The 16,925-nt window shown below is 42.3% G+C and overlaps 1 protein-coding gene across 1 annotated transcript; it reads left to right on the top strand.

Moving 5' to 3' along the window:
- The first annotated feature begins 4,701 nt into the window (after positions 1-4,701).
- Positions 4,702-13,240, top strand: shox (shox homeobox). Its single transcript, XM_070838593.1, has 6 exons — positions 4,702-4,948; positions 6,694-6,902; positions 10,240-10,297; positions 10,484-10,572; positions 12,587-12,799; positions 13,151-13,240. The coding sequence occupies exons 1-6, from the start codon at positions 4,702-4,704 to the stop codon at positions 13,238-13,240; spliced, it is 906 nt and encodes a 301-aa protein (XP_070694694.1).
- Positions 13,241-16,925: the final 3,685 nt, after the last annotated feature.

Raw genomic sequence — 16,925 nt, 5'->3', positions numbered from 1 at the left:
AGTCTGTGTTTGACTTTCAAGCATTGTCAGTGGATTACTGTGTTTTCCCTGTAAATCTGCACTGCATTTAAGGGTATAATGTCAATTTCATGCCTTTTTTTTTTCCCCCCCAACAAGAGGCCCCGGTGCCCTGTGGGTAGGTAGCAGTTAGAGAATACACAGGGAAAAATAACAATCCAAAAAGGAGAACCAACATATTCCCAAAACATCCCAGTCAAGTGTGAGCTAATGTTCAGCACATTGTGGTATTTTCATGTTGAATTTTCTTTTTTTTTTTGCCCCGAAAGCCTCATTTAGATGGTAGACAAGGCTTTTGAACACAGAGCAGCCTGTAGTCTCGGTGGACCGCTGCAGCACTGGAAAAGGACCTAAATGAAGGCACCAGACAACGTTGAAACCACGAGATCCCTGCACCCCGCAGACAAGCCAGAGGAGCTGATAAACAAACACACAATCACTGTCATTAACACGACTGCAAGTTAAAAACCCCCCTCTCTTCATCCTCACAGGTGAGCTTTACGTTTTTTTTCTATCAGGGGAAGAATCCAATTTTCTGTTTCTGCACAGGACCACATCTGTACAGCATCTCTGCATTGCTGAATCAGATTCAAGAATACCACTTTATTGCATTTTTTCTCCGCTCCCCTGTCCCTATAGTATGAGATGATGATATTTGGAGAGAAGCACTGCTCTAAAAGAAGCTTTATGGTCATGGAAATTATATTAGAGGCTAGAGGTGCAGCAGTTGCTTTTTATGTTAAATTTTCAAAACCCACTCTGCTCTCATGGGGCCAAGTGTAACATTTAGTTAATCACATCACTCATATATTATGATTTTAGTCAAGTGTGGCGCATTTAAAAACAAATCTTTTATCATCTGTCTGTCTCTCTGTTCCACGTGCGTGATTTTTAAACATCAGCATGCAAAATGTCACAGTTTGCCTTTTTAATGCCTAATTTAAGTAATTGAGTGATTTAGTTATCGACTCCTCTCGTGAAGGAAAAAAAAAAAAAAAAACTTGGCAAATTTCCAGAAGCTGAGATCTACATTTATGATCATCCCTCGTTCACACATGAGGGATTAGTCTGGCAGAGGGAGCAGATTAAAATAGGGCCGTGGCATTTGCTGGAGTGAGGACTTGTGTCCAGGCAGGAAGCGGCTGCTCCGGCCCTCCCTGTATTCCCTTTCCCCTCATCTCTAAATCTGGATCTTAGCAGGTCCAGAGGGATTCAGACCTTCACAGGGGCCACGGGGCGCTAACACAGTTCACTTCTGATACCCAACATGCTGCCCAAAAGTCTGAATGTAATGTAGGATCAATGGGGGCAACACAATCCTAATTTGCTCATTGCTTTGCACCGCTACAGTATGTTCCCCACTTTTCTCTCCCTCTCTTCCACTCTGTCTCTCCACCCTCCCTCCCCCTTGTCCCCCACCCCACCCCACTCCACCCCAAACCCCACCCCCATCCCTCTGCTCTCCTCCAGCCAGCGCAGACTCATTTAAGTCTGCTGATGTCTTGATAATGTTCCAAAGCCTTCACAAGCAGGTAGAGAAGGAATTCCTCAGCTCCCTAATTAGCAGTAAATAGGCGATCAGGGCATGAGTAGGTTTATGGACAGTAAGAGACAGCGCTCATCACCTCCTGGAACTCAGCACGGAGGACTATATTTTACTTGTAATTCAATGTAAAGAAACCTGCAGCCATGTTGGATATAGCAACAATTCTAACAAATTCAATAAAGTGAATAATAAAGTGCAAAAAGACACATTTATCTGTGTTTCCCAGAGTAAGTCAGTTGAGCTTTGGTGGTGGTCGCCTTTAATTGTTCAATTTATTTGTTAATTTATCAGTAGAGCTGTAGAGGCAGCTGTCCTACGATGGGTATAAACATGAAAATACACAAGGGATGTTGTATTGAGAGTTCAAATGCACAACATAGTAGTGGTGCACACAGACCACACTCACACTGACCAGCAGTGATGGAAACAGACAGATTTAAAATAGAAAATTAGATTTTAGGGGCCTGATCATTGTAGGAAACACACAGTTTGATAATTAAATTTACAATTTCCTGACACTAAGGGACTATCTAAAATAAAGCCTGGATATATTTGAATTATATAAATACAGTATCACTACTGATGATAATAATAATAATAATAATAAGTCTTAATATTCTTGTTTTAAATGTTATCTTGTGGTTGATTTACACTGCCTTGGCCACAATAATAACAACAACAATACTGCTAATAAATGAACAACTGAATAATTAAAAATAAAACATGAGTGTTTTTTTTTTTTTTCTTTCCGGGAGCGCACGTGCAGCAGGGAAGGCGGGGTGTTGGGATCGCGAGGAATGAGCGGCAAGTGGAAATATGATTGAGGCCCCTTTAAGAGTTTTTGGCCACTAAACTGTAGCGACACCAGCGTCGGTGCGTAAAGAGCATCCCTCCTGGAGTCCTTGTGATATTCCTCCAGGCTGCTGCTGATTGGACACCACATGCCTCAAGTCTCAGATTAGATGCAGTAATTTATTTCTTTTTTTTTTTAATCTTCAGGAAAAAGAAAATAAAAACTGGATGTGGAGAATATAGCATTTATAGTGGTGTTCTGTAATGAACCGTTTTTCTTCCCCCCCCCCCCCCCCCCCCCATGAAATGTGATAAAAATCAATAATTAAAAAGATGCATTGTGCTGTGCGTTATCTTATTTTAATTGGTCGCTGTGTTTGTCATTCACATTAAACATGCACTGCCTATAGGCCTCCTGGCGCTGCGTGTTCCTTTATTATTCTGGGGGAATATTCTGTTGCACTGATGAGTGGTATGTTAGCTTTAGCGCTGGATGCACCCCTTCAAAAGTGCTTAATAGTTTTAAAAAAATAACCTTAACAATAAATGTAGCTGCACTCGTGCTGGTTAACAATAAATGGATTTAATGAAAATGTCAGAATCTGTTTTTATTTTTTATTTTTTGCTGTCCTTATGCTCTCATATCCAAAACTGGTGTGTTTTAAATTACGCATTAAATTGACCAGTGAACAAATAAAGATAAATGATCTCTTTTTCTTCTTTTTTTTTTTAGATCCCACACTTGGATGGCACACACGCAGACGCCGTGCGTAAAAGTTCTATATTTCCATTAATTTTTATCTGAAGAAGCCCCTGTTGGTGGATTATTTCGTCAGACACGTGCGCCTTTTGTAAACGCCACTTTATTGAGGGATGGCATCGAGGCACACGACAGGGAGCGCAGATTTGGGTCTTAAAGAGGATTTAGGTCTATTAACAACAAAAGGCGCAGTTCATGGCACAAGGGAGAGACCTCAACTTGTGCGTCAGCCGCAGTGATGTGAAGCGGGCTCACTGATAAATGGAGAGACATCAAACCGAGTCATTAGAGAGCTGAGATATGAGACTTTCACAGTGGCGGGCCGCTCAGGGCGGCGCACCCAGGGGATCACACTCCTCTCCCGGCCTTTTGTGTTTGTGTGCTGGACTGATGAACGACTTAGATAACGTTAAGCCATTATGGGCTCACTTATTCCCATGAAATCCTGTAAATAGAGGGCACATTTTTTCACTGCTGATATCTATTGATTTGTTGCCCATATTTGTAACCGGAAACCACGAAGGATTACGAGAGAATCCTCACAGGAGACCCGAAATTATACCAGCCAAATATTAATTACAGCATTATCCCATGATTGTATATTTATTGCTGTTAAATGGTGGCTACTTTCCGTCATGGTTTCCAGTTTGCATTTATATTCATGTGAATATACATGTTTACAGGAGGCTGGGAATAACTTGTGATTAATACCTTAAAACATTAAGAGAAATAGAATTTCCCTGCACTAAAATATGTGGAAATAAAAGATGGGGGTCTGATTAAATTTGACTGATATTAACTGAATGTTAGTAAAGTTTGCTGTGATGTTTCAAAATATTTAGAACCGAGCAAACCCACATTTTTCAATGAATGAAGCTTTTTTTTTTTTTTAAATACTGATTTGATTTGCAGCCTGCGCCTTTAGGCTCAGAACTGTGCACCGACTCCACATTATAGAAGTTTTAGTCCAATCAGCTGACACACCAGAGGTTAAAGGTGCCTCGGGGATCGTGGACCAACATTTGCCAACTCAAAAATCCAGGGGCAATCCCACAAAACTCCGCATTTGTATCTCCTAATCGCGTTAATTAAATTTTCGCCGATTTAATTAGACATAACAGCCATATACAGCCTCCTCTCAGGAGTGAGCCACCGTGGGCATTTTAATGACCCCGTAATTCAATTAACCGCCTCCATCAGCTCCATCATTGATTTGTGGAAGGAGAAGAAGAAGAAGAAGAAGAAGGGGAAAAAAAAAAAAAAGCTGCTGAAAGTTGAATTCTGCAAAGTCGAGCCGGCCTGTAATTGCTCAAGACACAGAGATTGGGGGGAAGGGGGTGGTGGTGGTGGTGGGGGGGCTGGGCTGAGGTGGCCGTGTATAAATAGTGTGCTCTCAAATACACAGTCACAACAGCAGGAGTGATCTCACCTCCTCTCCACCCCTTCTATCTATCGCCGCTGCCAGCCTCCTAAAAAGAGCGTATCCGTGCGCAGCGCCGGTGCTCCACACACACGGTAAGGTATACTCTGAGCATTCACGGTGGATTTCCCTGACCAGGACCACTACTGAGCGACAGAGCCGACCATGGAAGAACTTACGGCATTCGTGTCGAAATCTTTCGATCAGAAAACCAAGGAGAGCAGCAAAGAGAGTATCACGTACAGGGAAGTTTTGGAGAGCGGCTTGTCAAGGGCGAGGGAGCTGGGCAGCCCGGAGACAAACCTGCAGGACATAACGGAGGGCAGCCACTGCCCGGTGCATCTGTTCAAGGACCACGTCGAGCTGGAAAAGGAGAAACTGAAGGACTTTAATGTTTCGAGGGCGACAGAGGGTAAGGGTTTTGTTTCACATTTTAAGAAAATGCTCCGTATTTGTGTCGAGAAAATGTCTTCAAGTTCAGTTGTCTCGCATCGGGAGCGACGTTTGGTTTCTTTTTTTTTTTTGTACTAATTCCTCCTGTGCGTAAAAACAGTTGCGTCTATTCATCGGTGCGCGTTTAGTTCAAACACATTTACAAACTTAACCCATTATTCTGCTGTTCCTGTGGTTATTTTACACAGCAGGAGGCGGGCCCTTCCTGTCCTCCTCGTTTTAACTATTTGATGATTGTTTTCAGCCTCTTTGGCATTTTTATGTTTTTTATTTTTATTTTAAATAATATAATCCCGTTCAATCTGTTATTTAATGCAGAGTTTAGCCTCATTTTAATTGCAATTCAACATGTCTGCGTCGACACGAAAATATTTGGCAACCAAAATAATCCCAGAGGCTGCATCATTAACTGCATGGCAGCTTCACCCACCACACTTTGTGTATTTTATCTCTCACAGTGTGACATGAATCCCGAGGAGCGTTTTACATCACGTTATTTGGAAGTTTGGTGCTGTTGTAATGTAGTGTCTTGAAAATAAAGCCAGCAGGGTTGTCAGGAGTTTTTCAGATTAAGCACCAGAAAGTCACACTTGGTCTGTTTAAATTAGCTGTAAATTGATAAATCTGCCTGTTAAAAATGGATGTACCCTCATAAAACCCTGTCATTTATTAACAAGTTAAGAGAAGAGCAAAGCAGCAGGACAGGCCTCCTCTCAGCCAGCAGTCAGACTGTGAGCTCCAGTTTTAGACATTTAGTCAGTGATTTTTAACTTGAGTCTATATTTATCCTCTTGGCGGAGTAAAAGAAAAAAAAAAAAAAAAAAACAGGTCGACATTGCGCTCTATTATTCGGCCTTATACTTTTATATTAGTGCAAGTTAATGCAGGGAGGCTGCTTCTGTCTGTCCCTGAGTGTGTGTGTGTATGTGTGTGTGTGTGTGTGGGATACATTTTACAAGCGTTTTACATTTCAGCATCTAAAATATTAAATGACTTTCAGTTGTGGAAATGCACATTTTCACATCAGCAAAACTACAGACACAAACTGGAGAGCCAACAGGCCAGTAAGTGCAGCCTGTTCCTAATAAAAACACTGAGAACAGCTAATAGAACAACAGAGAATGACCCATATGCTGGCATCACTTGCAGGGTATTACACATGTGAAATACAGATATTTGAAGGTTTTCACGAGGAAGAAATCTATAGGTTTCTAGTACAATTCAATGTTAAGACTTTTTATTAATCTATATCCTGAAATAACCCCAGTCTGCTTTACGGACGCGGCTAATTACGCCTGAACCTTTTCCATTTAGCTGGGGCTTAATTCTCTGCCCTTTAAATTGCTCAGAGCCCTATTAGGCTTACTGGTCATGTATTGACTGATTTACTTCTATAACGGCACTGACATCACACAGCTGACTTATGGAGGCTGGAGATGTGGCCACAGGCCTCTCTCTTGAAGAAACAGGCTGTGTAATGTGTGTGTTGCTGCCAAATTGCTGGGCCTTAGGCCCCTGACAGGGCCCAGTGTAGGCTATGGGGGGCCAGTAATGTGCGTGTGTGATGTGTGTGTCTGTGTAAGGAGGAGAGAGTCCGATAGTGTGTGTGTGTGTTTGTGTAACTCCTCCAGGAAGGTGGAAAGCCCCGAACTTAAACGCATCCTTTTCTTTCCCACTCCCCCCCCCAAAAAATCGTGGAAACAGGGATTTACGAGTGTAAGGAGAAAAAGGAGGACGTGAAGTCTGAGGACGAGGACGCGCAGGGCAAACTGAAGCAGCGGAGGAGTCGCACCAACTTCACCTTGGAGCAGCTGAACGAGCTGGAGCGGCTCTTCGACGAGACGCACTACCCGGACGCCTTCATGAGAGAGGAGCTGAGCCAGCGGCTGGGGCTGTCCGAGGCCAGGGTGCAGGTGAGGCTCGCCCTCTGTCTTTCTCCAACTCGTGTGAATCACTACGGGGCTGCTGTGTGCCGTTTGTTCCCGTAATGCTGCAGCTGGGACCGGGACTGTGTCTGCAGCGTCTGTCGGTGCCAAACATCCCCGGTGTTTTTAAGAGAGAGTCAGATGTTTGTGAGACTTTCTATTTTAGATTCTTATGCAGGAGGAGTAGATGAATCGTTTGGTGGCATCAACGCGCCATGTGGGGAGATTTGTTAATAATCCAATCAGCCCTTGATTTATGCTCCAAGCAGTCACTGCCATAATTAAGAACCAATCAAAAAAAACAGTCTTATAATAATTAACACAATCGCCAAACTGTAAGAAACTATTGGAACTGTTTATACAGAGATGCTGCTATTTTTTTAAAATGTTTTTTCTTCTTTAATGATCCAGTCTTCACGACATGCTGATCATGTTTTCGAGCTTGTAAAAATGTGCCACAAGCAACACGCTGCGTGCGTGAGCCACATGTCACGTTTAAATCAGCCCACAGAAACAGCCTTTCTGGTTTCTTTTGTGCTATAAAGAGATCACTGCGTGCGTCTCACAATGTGCATTAAATAAATAGATAAAGAAATAGATAAATAAATAAATAAAATGTCAAGAGCTCATTAGTGTGCAGGCAGGATGACCTTACAAGCCTGAGAGATAAATGACACAGTCCAGTCAAAAATGTATTTATTATATTCCTGTGGGGATTTTTTAAAGCGTCTGAGGAACTCAATAGTGGATTTATTGTAACTTTAACGCAGTGTATGATTTTTCATTCCTCGTGCTGTCGTAATATTCCTGCAGGAGTTACAAGTGCACTGTGGTAGTTGTATAAAATTCTGCAAAAAATGAGTCTGCACGGTGACTGTGGATCTGCAAGGATGTGGACGCGTCTGCAGATTGAAATTAATTCATATTTAGAATGAATATTTAACCAGAATTTATTTGTACCTGCTGTGATGTTTTTAACAAGAAGTTAGAATATCGAGAATACGAAATGCAGATATAGAATATGTGTTTTTTTTTTTTTTTTTTCTCCAGACGGTGGCTGAACAGTCAGTCAGTGACATCAAACACGTGTAAAGTGCTGTAAATCAGCCGGGATGTAACATCCTACTGAAGCTGCAGCAGTAGGCCTGTAGAGCCAACAGCCTGCGATCCGAGCAGCCTTGGGGGAGAGGAAAAAAAAAAAAAAATCCCAAGCAATGATTAAAATGAATGAAGAGGCTGAATGGCTGCTTCAGGGGACGCGCTCTTATGTCAACTCGCATGCCTCCTCATTTTCTTTGTAATATCTGCCATTGGCTTGATGTAGTGTCCCCATAAAAACTGATTAGAAATAACTCAATTCTGGCCCAACTCTGCTGCTGTTCAGCTATCTAATCGGATGAATAAGCCCCATCATAGAGTTTTATAAGCCCACCGACTGCCATTTTGAGCTGAATATAATCGGACTCGGTTGACAGTGTGCGGGATAACGCTGCAACCATCACTAATAAAGTTTACAGCACTGAAATAATTCATGGTGCAAATGTGGCTGATAAAGACTTGGCAGCCTGGCTGTGTTTGTTTCCTGTGATCAGAATGACGCGAGAACCCCTCTCACCGTCTCTCTCTCTCTCTCTCTGACAAAGAACGCGTTTGAAAAGCCTTTTTAAGGCGCCTTTTACGCACGGAGACATGTTTTCTCCAGATTTGGAGAGGCTGAATTGCAGCAGGGCTGTTGCAGGCTGTGAACCTGCGCTCCGAGCAGCTGTCAATGAATCTAATTGAAAGTTATGAGAGCTTGGTGAGGAGCAGGCAGTAATTCAGTTACAACTAATATCTTTGGGTTTCTGGCGCGCTGCTAAATTAAATGTCATTATTCACTGTCTCTATTAAAAAATCAAAAAGGAAATGAGATTAGGGTATTTGTGAAGCGCATCATTGAGTGGCCCTTAATGAAGAAATAACTGTCTGAACCAGTGTAGTTCACTTTGCTTAACATACTGGCACGTAATTGGAATTGATCTCGGGCCCGTCTAATATTAGCCTTGGTTTATCTGAGGGATTACTGTGCGTCTCTGCAAAATCACCTGGGATTTTCATAAACACCTTTTCTACCACCATTTATAGCTGTAGAGCTGATAAATCACCCCACGACCATGTACAGCATGTGCCTTAATTTAATAATAACAATAATAATAATAATGATGATGATAATAGTAATAATAATAATAATAATAATAATGATAATGATGATGATGATAGTAATAATAATAATAATGTGATCTAACTGGTATAAATTAAAAAGCTCAGCACATTTATTCTGCTTAATTCTCATAATAAAATATCCCTATAACGTGTCTTTATTGTGATATTTGCATTAGATGATAGCTGTAACGTCAGTGTTTGCATCAGAGAACAATAGATGTGTGTTTTCCCGTCACTCTCTGCTGCTCTGCCGCTCTCGCCTCAGCCACTAATGGACAGTTTATCGACTGGCCTGTTATTGCAGTCCCATCGACACACGCCGCCGATCCACGCAGCTCAAAATGGCTCCACGGCACCTCGACTCATCATCATCATCATCATCATCATCATCGTCATCATCGTCAGTCTGCGCCCTTTGTGGTCCGCGACCAGTCGCTAATTTCGCATCTGTAAATGATAATCATCGCGGGGTCGAAGGGGAGGGGAGATAATGTTATTCACCGAGCCAAATTAGGTTGATGATGATTAACAATAGGCCGCAGCCTGCAGCCTGCAGCTTCAAAGACAGGCAGCAAATTGGAGGCTGGTTAACGAGGGCTGTTTTTTTTTTTTTTTTTTTTTTTAAAATATCATCACAGTATTCTTCTTATTTCCCTGCACGGTCAGTGAGGCTGCAGCTTTGATATATTTAATTATCTAACACCATATTGTTTTTTAGGATCTCTTCTAAACATCACGTTTATTCCGAGCTGCTGTTTTAGTTTCAGGATTTTCTGTGTTGTGTTTTTTCGATTTGCATATTTTTATTTTTTTTACTTTTGCTTTTTCCAGCCTTATTTATATCCTGTAAATGTTTCTTTACTTTTTATTACAGCAGTTTGTGGATATTTTACAATGTACAAACAGCTAAATAAGATTTAATTGGCTCACATGTAACCTACCCGGTATTTTTCTTTTTTATTGGTTACAAATATGTGTGTCCATAAATTATAATGTTATTAAAATAACATCTGTTATGTAAATAAAAAGGAGATCAATGTTTTTTTTTTTTTTTGTAAAACCTGTATTTGATCGTGGTTTTTGTTGTATTTTTCTCATAGTTCATTTGCTTTTTCAATCACAGGTCTGGTTTCAGAACAGAAGAGCAAAATGTCGAAAACAAGAAAATCAGATGCACAAAGGTAAATGTTGCTTTTTGTTACACTTTGAATGATCTTATCAATAATTTCCTTTTCTTTTTTTTAACTTATCTTAGTTTTACAATTTGACGATTTTTCAACTGCATGTGGAAAAAAAACTATGACCTCCTCATCTCACATAACAACAACTGTCTGGCTGTCTGACAGACATCTTTCCCTTCTCTCCAGGTGTTATTCTGGGCAGCGGCAGTCACCTGGACGCGTGCAGAGTAGCACCCTATGTCAATATGGGTGCCCTCCGGATGCCCTTCCAACAGGTAGGCCGTGCTCTTAAATTAAAACTCAGCTGGCAAAGCTTGAAAAAAATTAGAAACATCCAAACTCAGAAAGAATTAAGAGCGGGAAAGTTAAAAATGCACGCTAAGTTACAGAAAGAAAGATGATTACTCAGCATCTTGCAATGCAAGGGTGAAGACTGAGGAATCTAAAGAGCTCAGAGTGAGTGAACAAGTTGGAGCTACATTTGTGTGTGTGTGTGTTTCTGTGCGTGGATTCAGAGTCAAAGTAGGCCTTCTGTGTTTGTACACTCACATAAATCTATAGGCTGTGTGCAGCTATTAGATGAGAGTGATGAGAGGCTGTGTGTGTGTGTGTGTGTTGAGGGGGGAGGAAGCAGCTCAGACCTCAGTGCACCTTTCACCTCCTTGCTGTGTGCAGAGGGTCGGGCCGTGCAGGGATAGGGAGAGGTGAGGTGGACAGACATTTGATCTGCGGCTATCTGCATTTGCGTCCTGTGCTGCCGTGTTGTCTGCTTGACCCTCGTGAAAAGCAGCGGCCTAATTAAGCCAACAGTGCGGCAGGCGCGAGCACATAAAAGAGATGATGAAAGCGGGGAATGGAGTGGGCTCTGATGGATATTGGCATTGAGCTGCACTGGCAGGGGTGGAGGCTTGAGGCCTGCATACCGAGATAGGCTCACTGTTTGAGGCTGAAATAGGCAGCACGCATGTTCTGCACTGATATTACAATGCATGTGAAACAAGTGGAGGGAGAGTGGTTTGGTGTGGGAAGGTGCATGGCTTGTATCTGCAAGGTCTGAGGGTTAAGTCTGGCCTGAAACCTTTGTGTCATGTGACTCCTTTTCATCATTCTTCATCAGCCAACAAGTGGTGAAGAATTGCCAAGAATAAACCAAAGATATTAGAAGCTGTGAGCTTGTTTTTGAGTAACAAACTAATGTGTTTAAAGACGTAAAGAGGACGCTCTGACGCACGTCAAATGTCCACCACTAGCTTATACCGTGCCCCCCCGAAGACTTCACAGAATCAAGTTTGTTTTTCCATCACTGCTTATACATTTTAATCAGATGGAACTGCTCTGTACATTTGGAAATTATCAGCCACAGCTGCAGTCAGTTGCCCGATTGTTAATGAATGAAATATGTGGAGATGCTTGTTGTTTGCTGAAGGTTTTGTCTGGATGTCATTGCAGCGCTGCAGAGCAGCTTAAGTCATTTTCAGTATTTTTGGGCCAATATGAAAGGGAACAAAGTGAAAAAATAATATTTAGTCAAGTTAAAACTTGGACTTTATATCGTTCTATTTTGGTTGGAGAAGAAAGCATGAAATACTTTAGTTTTCCCTCTTCTTCCTGTGGTGTTTGAAACACATGAGAAATGGCAACAGGCTCAGCTCTCTCCCTCTGAAGTGAGTGGATGCTTAATTTTCACCTACTTCTTATAAAATAATTGCCAAGAATGTGAAAACTGATATTCTATGCTCCTTATGGTTTCTTTTTTTCCCCTTGACTCAGGAATATGTCTGGATAAATATTTATAACTCCAAATATGTGAATATCTTTTTAGTGCAAAATTGTTTATTTATGCAATTGAATACATAATCAGGATAACAAGACCGCATATTTCCAAGGGTATAACGGAGTCCTCAGTCTGAATTAAACAAATCTGTTCTGGGTCCTAGAAAGACTTTGATTCTAGACGATTAAATTGGATGTGGTGTCTGAGAGCAATGTATGATTCATTAACTTCTAGAATAGCTGACATGAAAAAAGGGCTAAAGCTCAGAGTGCAGCCCTTAACTATTTTCTTAGAAAACACACTGTAAGCAACAGCTTTGAGGGGGTAAAATTTGAGGGGGAATTTAATAGTGTCAGACTCTGAAACCTAAATCCTCAACCCTCTTCTCACACACACGCACACACACACACACACACACACACACACACACACACACACACACACACACACACACACACACACACACGGCCTGAGGCGCCCATGCTGACTAACTTTGTGTTTTTGCTCTTCTGCAGGTCCAAGCCCAGCTCCAGTTGGACGGCGTCACCCACTCCCACCCCCACCTGCACCCTCACCTGGCTGCTCACGCTCCCTACCTGATGTTCCCGCCCCCTCCCTTCGGACTACCAATCGCATCACTCGCCGACTCGGCCTCTGCAGCAGCGGCGGTGGCGGCAGCTGCCAAAAGCAACAGCAAGAACTCGAGCATCGCCGACCTGCGACTCAAGGCAAGAAAACACGCCGAGGCTCTGGGACTCTGACCCCACCGGGCTGCCCCTCCGCTCGCCTGATGCCCATAATCGCCTCTCACACAAGACTGAGCCTGTGAAAGGGCCGTGACACTCACAGCTAAAACTAAACTAAACAAAAACACTGAGTGAGAATGAAAGAGAGGAACACATACAGAGAGGGGGAGAGGGAGTGTGTGTGAGAGAGAGAGGGGGAGAACAGTGGAGGAAGAAAATAAAAAAGAAGGAGGGAGCGAGAAAATTGTCACAAAACCAGCTGCCAAAACAAACCACTTGTAGAGAACGGTAATTAAATACCAATGAAATCACCTTTTACTTTTCGCCCAACAGGCAGGACTTCTGCGGGGCCAGTGGCTCAGTCCACTCCAGGCACAGATCACATCCCAAGGACCGTACAAACACATGTGGATGTCTGTCTGAGGGCCAGGCCGGGGCCCGTCAGACCAGAGGACGTTAGAACAAAGCAAACTGGCAGGCAGCAGCAGGGCCAAAAGCAGAGCCTCGCTGACGCTGGCTGCCGCCATGTTGACAATGCAGAGGGTTGAGCATGGGGGAAACAGACCCAAAAAAACACCACCTCACGGAGGCATTGGAACGGCTCTCACCTTTACACCCCCACCCCCACCCCTACCCCCACCGCCCCACCCTCACTAGAAAAACGAAGAAAAAAGTAAACATTAAAAAAGGCCATATTTGTCTCCAACCACTGTGTTCCCTGCTGCTGCCAAGTGCATGAGCTCTAATGGAGGACCGTTCTGGGACTGGCCTCCGCCCACACCTGACATAAACGCTCGACAACTGTTTTTAACACTGCCATTCAACATGCCCACAACCCCCCTCCCCCCACACCTACAAAGTGAAAGGTCTCCATTGCAGTTTGATATCCTTCTTCTTACGGACTTGTGCTATAACAAAAGCAACAACTCATTTTTCCTTTGCTGCACAGGGGAGCGATGTTATTCTGTGTTGCCGGGCGGTTTGCATTTCTCCTCACTGCGTGCTCTCTCTCTCTGTCTTTTTTTCTTTCTGTTTATTGTGTTGTATCCTGGGTAAAGAAGTGAACATAGCCTTTGCACTTCAGGTCTTGTATGTGGGTGTTTACAAATGGCACTACAAGCAGATACTACTTTACTAATTCAAGGGGGAGGGGGATTTGATATCGTCATGTGATCAGCAAAAAGGACATTATCTTGGATAAAGGGTATAAAAGTGTTTTTTTTTTCTCTTCTTTTTTTGTAATTCTGAAAATATGAAGAAAGCATCAGTCAAACTGAAATGCAATGATGTGCAGTTTAAGTGCAATACTGTAAATAGCAAAAAAGTAAAAACAGCTAGCAGTTAATCCTCAACGATAAAGAGACCCAATGATTTTTCTGTTGTTTTTTTTTTTTCATGCACTGTTGGAGTGTTGAATTTCTTTGCTAAACACACCAGTTTTTCTACAGCAGTGTATATTTTATTGAGTTTGAGAGAAGTCACTCATTACCAGGTGCCATACCCCTCATGAACTCCTATGTATTCAAGCAGTTTTGTACACATCGAGTACAGTCGTCAGGAAAACACGAGCACACGTTTGGATGCTGCAGAAGTTTGGGGTCGGGTTCTAAAATCCCTTCATTACTCTACTTACGTCCACTTACTTTTGGATGATGGAAAGTGTTCATAATAGAAACAACAAATCAGCGTTGTAATCCAAACCAAGCAGTTGTTTACAATATGATTAGCTTAATTCTGCATGTTATGTGTGACATTTCATCGTTAATTTCCAAATAATTCAGACTGTGTTTTTACAAATTATTCCAGACAAAACGGAACATTTGGATTGTTTTGACAACTTTTTAAACACTGCTGTCAGAGCTGCGCTAAACATGTAGGTCTGTGTAGGATCTATGTACCTCTAACAGTCTCCAAAAACATTGTCAACAGACCTCCAGTTAGAATTGTTTATCTATGTCTCCATTTTAAATTAAACATATTGGTGTTTTTATTTATTATTTTTGTCTGAAAGTTTATGAAAGATGGAATAGTTGAACTACAAGTGTACATTTTTACATGGCTTTGCATTTATTTTTGTATGCTTTTTTTTAAGTGTTAAATTTGAATTAGGAGGTGTGGCTGTAGTGCATCGTTTGCCTAAAAAAAAAAAAAAAAAAGAAAGAAAAAAATATGTAGCGTGTCCGAGTTTACAAACATTTCAGGGATGGTTGAATTGAACAATACTCCATGCAATTTGTTGTACCCATTAAAATGGTTATCATTTCATATGCAAGCATGCCTAAACATGAATCATCGTACAGTTTGTTTTTTCCCCTTTTAATTCACAAAATATGAATGTACATCTTGTACAAGTAAACTATCAATAAAGTTATAAATATTTGTACTTGAGTTTTAAAATACTTTTACAACTTGTTAAGCTGCACAGGCGACTTTGAGTTTGCACGCAAAGTAATGCGGGGCTACTGTGGGAGCATAACTCAGTGTACACAAGATCAAAAACGCGATAATCCCCATGAAAAGATAGAGTAAACCATGTTTTCAAGCCAATAAAAACAGCCCCGAGCTAATCCCCGTCCATAATGCCCTGAGTGTTTATGCCCTGATGCAGATCCGAGCTCTCTCTGTGTCTCATGCCCTGTTGTGGCTGATGTGCGGCGACTGTCTCAACCTGTGGATCAATATCGATATCAGTCAAGAGTTGACATTCATGTAGACTCCGTGTTCAGACTCCAGCTCATCACATCCAATCTGAGCCGCACACCAGCACGGAAAATTGAGCTGCTATAAAATCCAGATGCAACCAGAATCTGGAGCCCCTTCTATGGTACATCTCCCCGGCTGTGTTCGTCAAAATGACACAGATAGGATTGGTATGGAAAGTGGGGCCGTGGCATCGTCAGATAGAAGCAAGATGGCTGTAACTGGAGTGGGAAGTCTGTAAGTGTAGAGGAAAAATAGAAGGCAAGCGAGAGATTTGAAGGATACTGTATATATGACATGTAATCTTCTCTGAGCTCAGCGCTCAAACAGGATCTTTTCTCCTTGTTTCAGCAGCGATGATTAACTTTGAGCAGATGACATGAGGAGGTCAAGAGTTAACGTATGTTCATCAGCATCTACATTTGAAGTCAACCCCCGCCGCCGCCACACACACACACACACACATACTCATACACACACACACACACACACACTAGCATGCTCCCTCCACTTGTTCTATCCACACATACTAAATTTTGCACATCTAAAATGGTTGGCCTCTTTTTTTAAGTGCATTAGCTTCCTCTGGGAGCTTAATTCCAGATGTGTGTACACAAAGTAATTACAACATGTGGTATAGTGGCCTATTGTCTGAACCCCATGCAGGAATTAGCTCAAATGGCGTCCTGTTGAGTGCAGTACCCCCTAGAAGGTCGCTGCGCGTTTAATTTGTACCTCTTTGCTCATACATCAAGATTGAGTGATATAGTCGCAGACTGATGGCTCCGTATTTACCCAGTGACCCCTCCGGCTGGGACCTGCTGGACCAGGTCTGGAAATAACAGCATCCTTTTATGTGTACTAATGATTAGCATGGCACACACGGCCATCCATCAACTACCAATGAGCCATGGCTGCTTTGTCAACATGTTCAAGCACATAACGCTGTTTATGTTGGCCACAAGTAAGAAATACACAATAATAGTAATGCAGAGGAGTGTATGTGTGTGTGTGTGACACGTTTAGTGGATGGCTATGCTTGATATTACATCTGGTTTTATTGCAGATGAGCTTTTGCTTTTTCTTGCCTTTAAATGTGTTTGTTGTTTTTTTTTTTGAAGAGAATCAGAAACACACTCCTTATTGCGCCCGGAGCATCATACAACAACTGATTTCACATGTGCTGCACTCTAGGATGGACTACAATGAGCTCTTGTGTTAAATAATAATTCGGATCTCCAGAAAATGCGGCACATTATGTTTTTCTTTTCAGGTACTTGAGGCTCATCTCAGTGAGCTTCTTCCACAACACAGCACACACAACATGCCCACAAGTCCCACTAGTCTGCTCCTCGGTGTGACTCTGCGCCGGACTATCGGGGGTCAAGTGCTCAGGGGTCACGTGGAA

The sequence above is a fragment of the Pempheris klunzingeri genome, chromosome 10, assembly GCF_042242105.1.
Source record: "Pempheris klunzingeri isolate RE-2024b chromosome 10, fPemKlu1.hap1, whole genome shotgun sequence".
Lineage (NCBI taxonomy): Eukaryota > Metazoa > Chordata > Actinopteri > Acropomatiformes > Pempheridae > Pempheris > Pempheris klunzingeri.
The sequence above is the reverse complement of the archived record's forward strand: the minus strand, read 5'-3'. Positions and strand labels throughout refer to the sequence as shown.

Bases quoted from the DNA above. Each gene is read 5' to 3' on its own strand.
- shox (XM_070838593.1), top strand. From the start codon at position 4,702: ATGGAAGAACTTACGGCATTCGTGTCGAAATCTTTCGATCAGAAAACC. The intron at 10,298-10,483 runs GTAAATGTTGCT...CCTTCTCTCCAG, and splicing joins AGAAAATCAGATGCACAAAG to GTGTTATTCTGGGCAGCGGC. The intron at 10,573-12,586 runs GTAGGCCGTGCT...GCTCTTCTGCAG, and splicing joins TCCGGATGCCCTTCCAACAG to GTCCAAGCCCAGCTCCAGTT.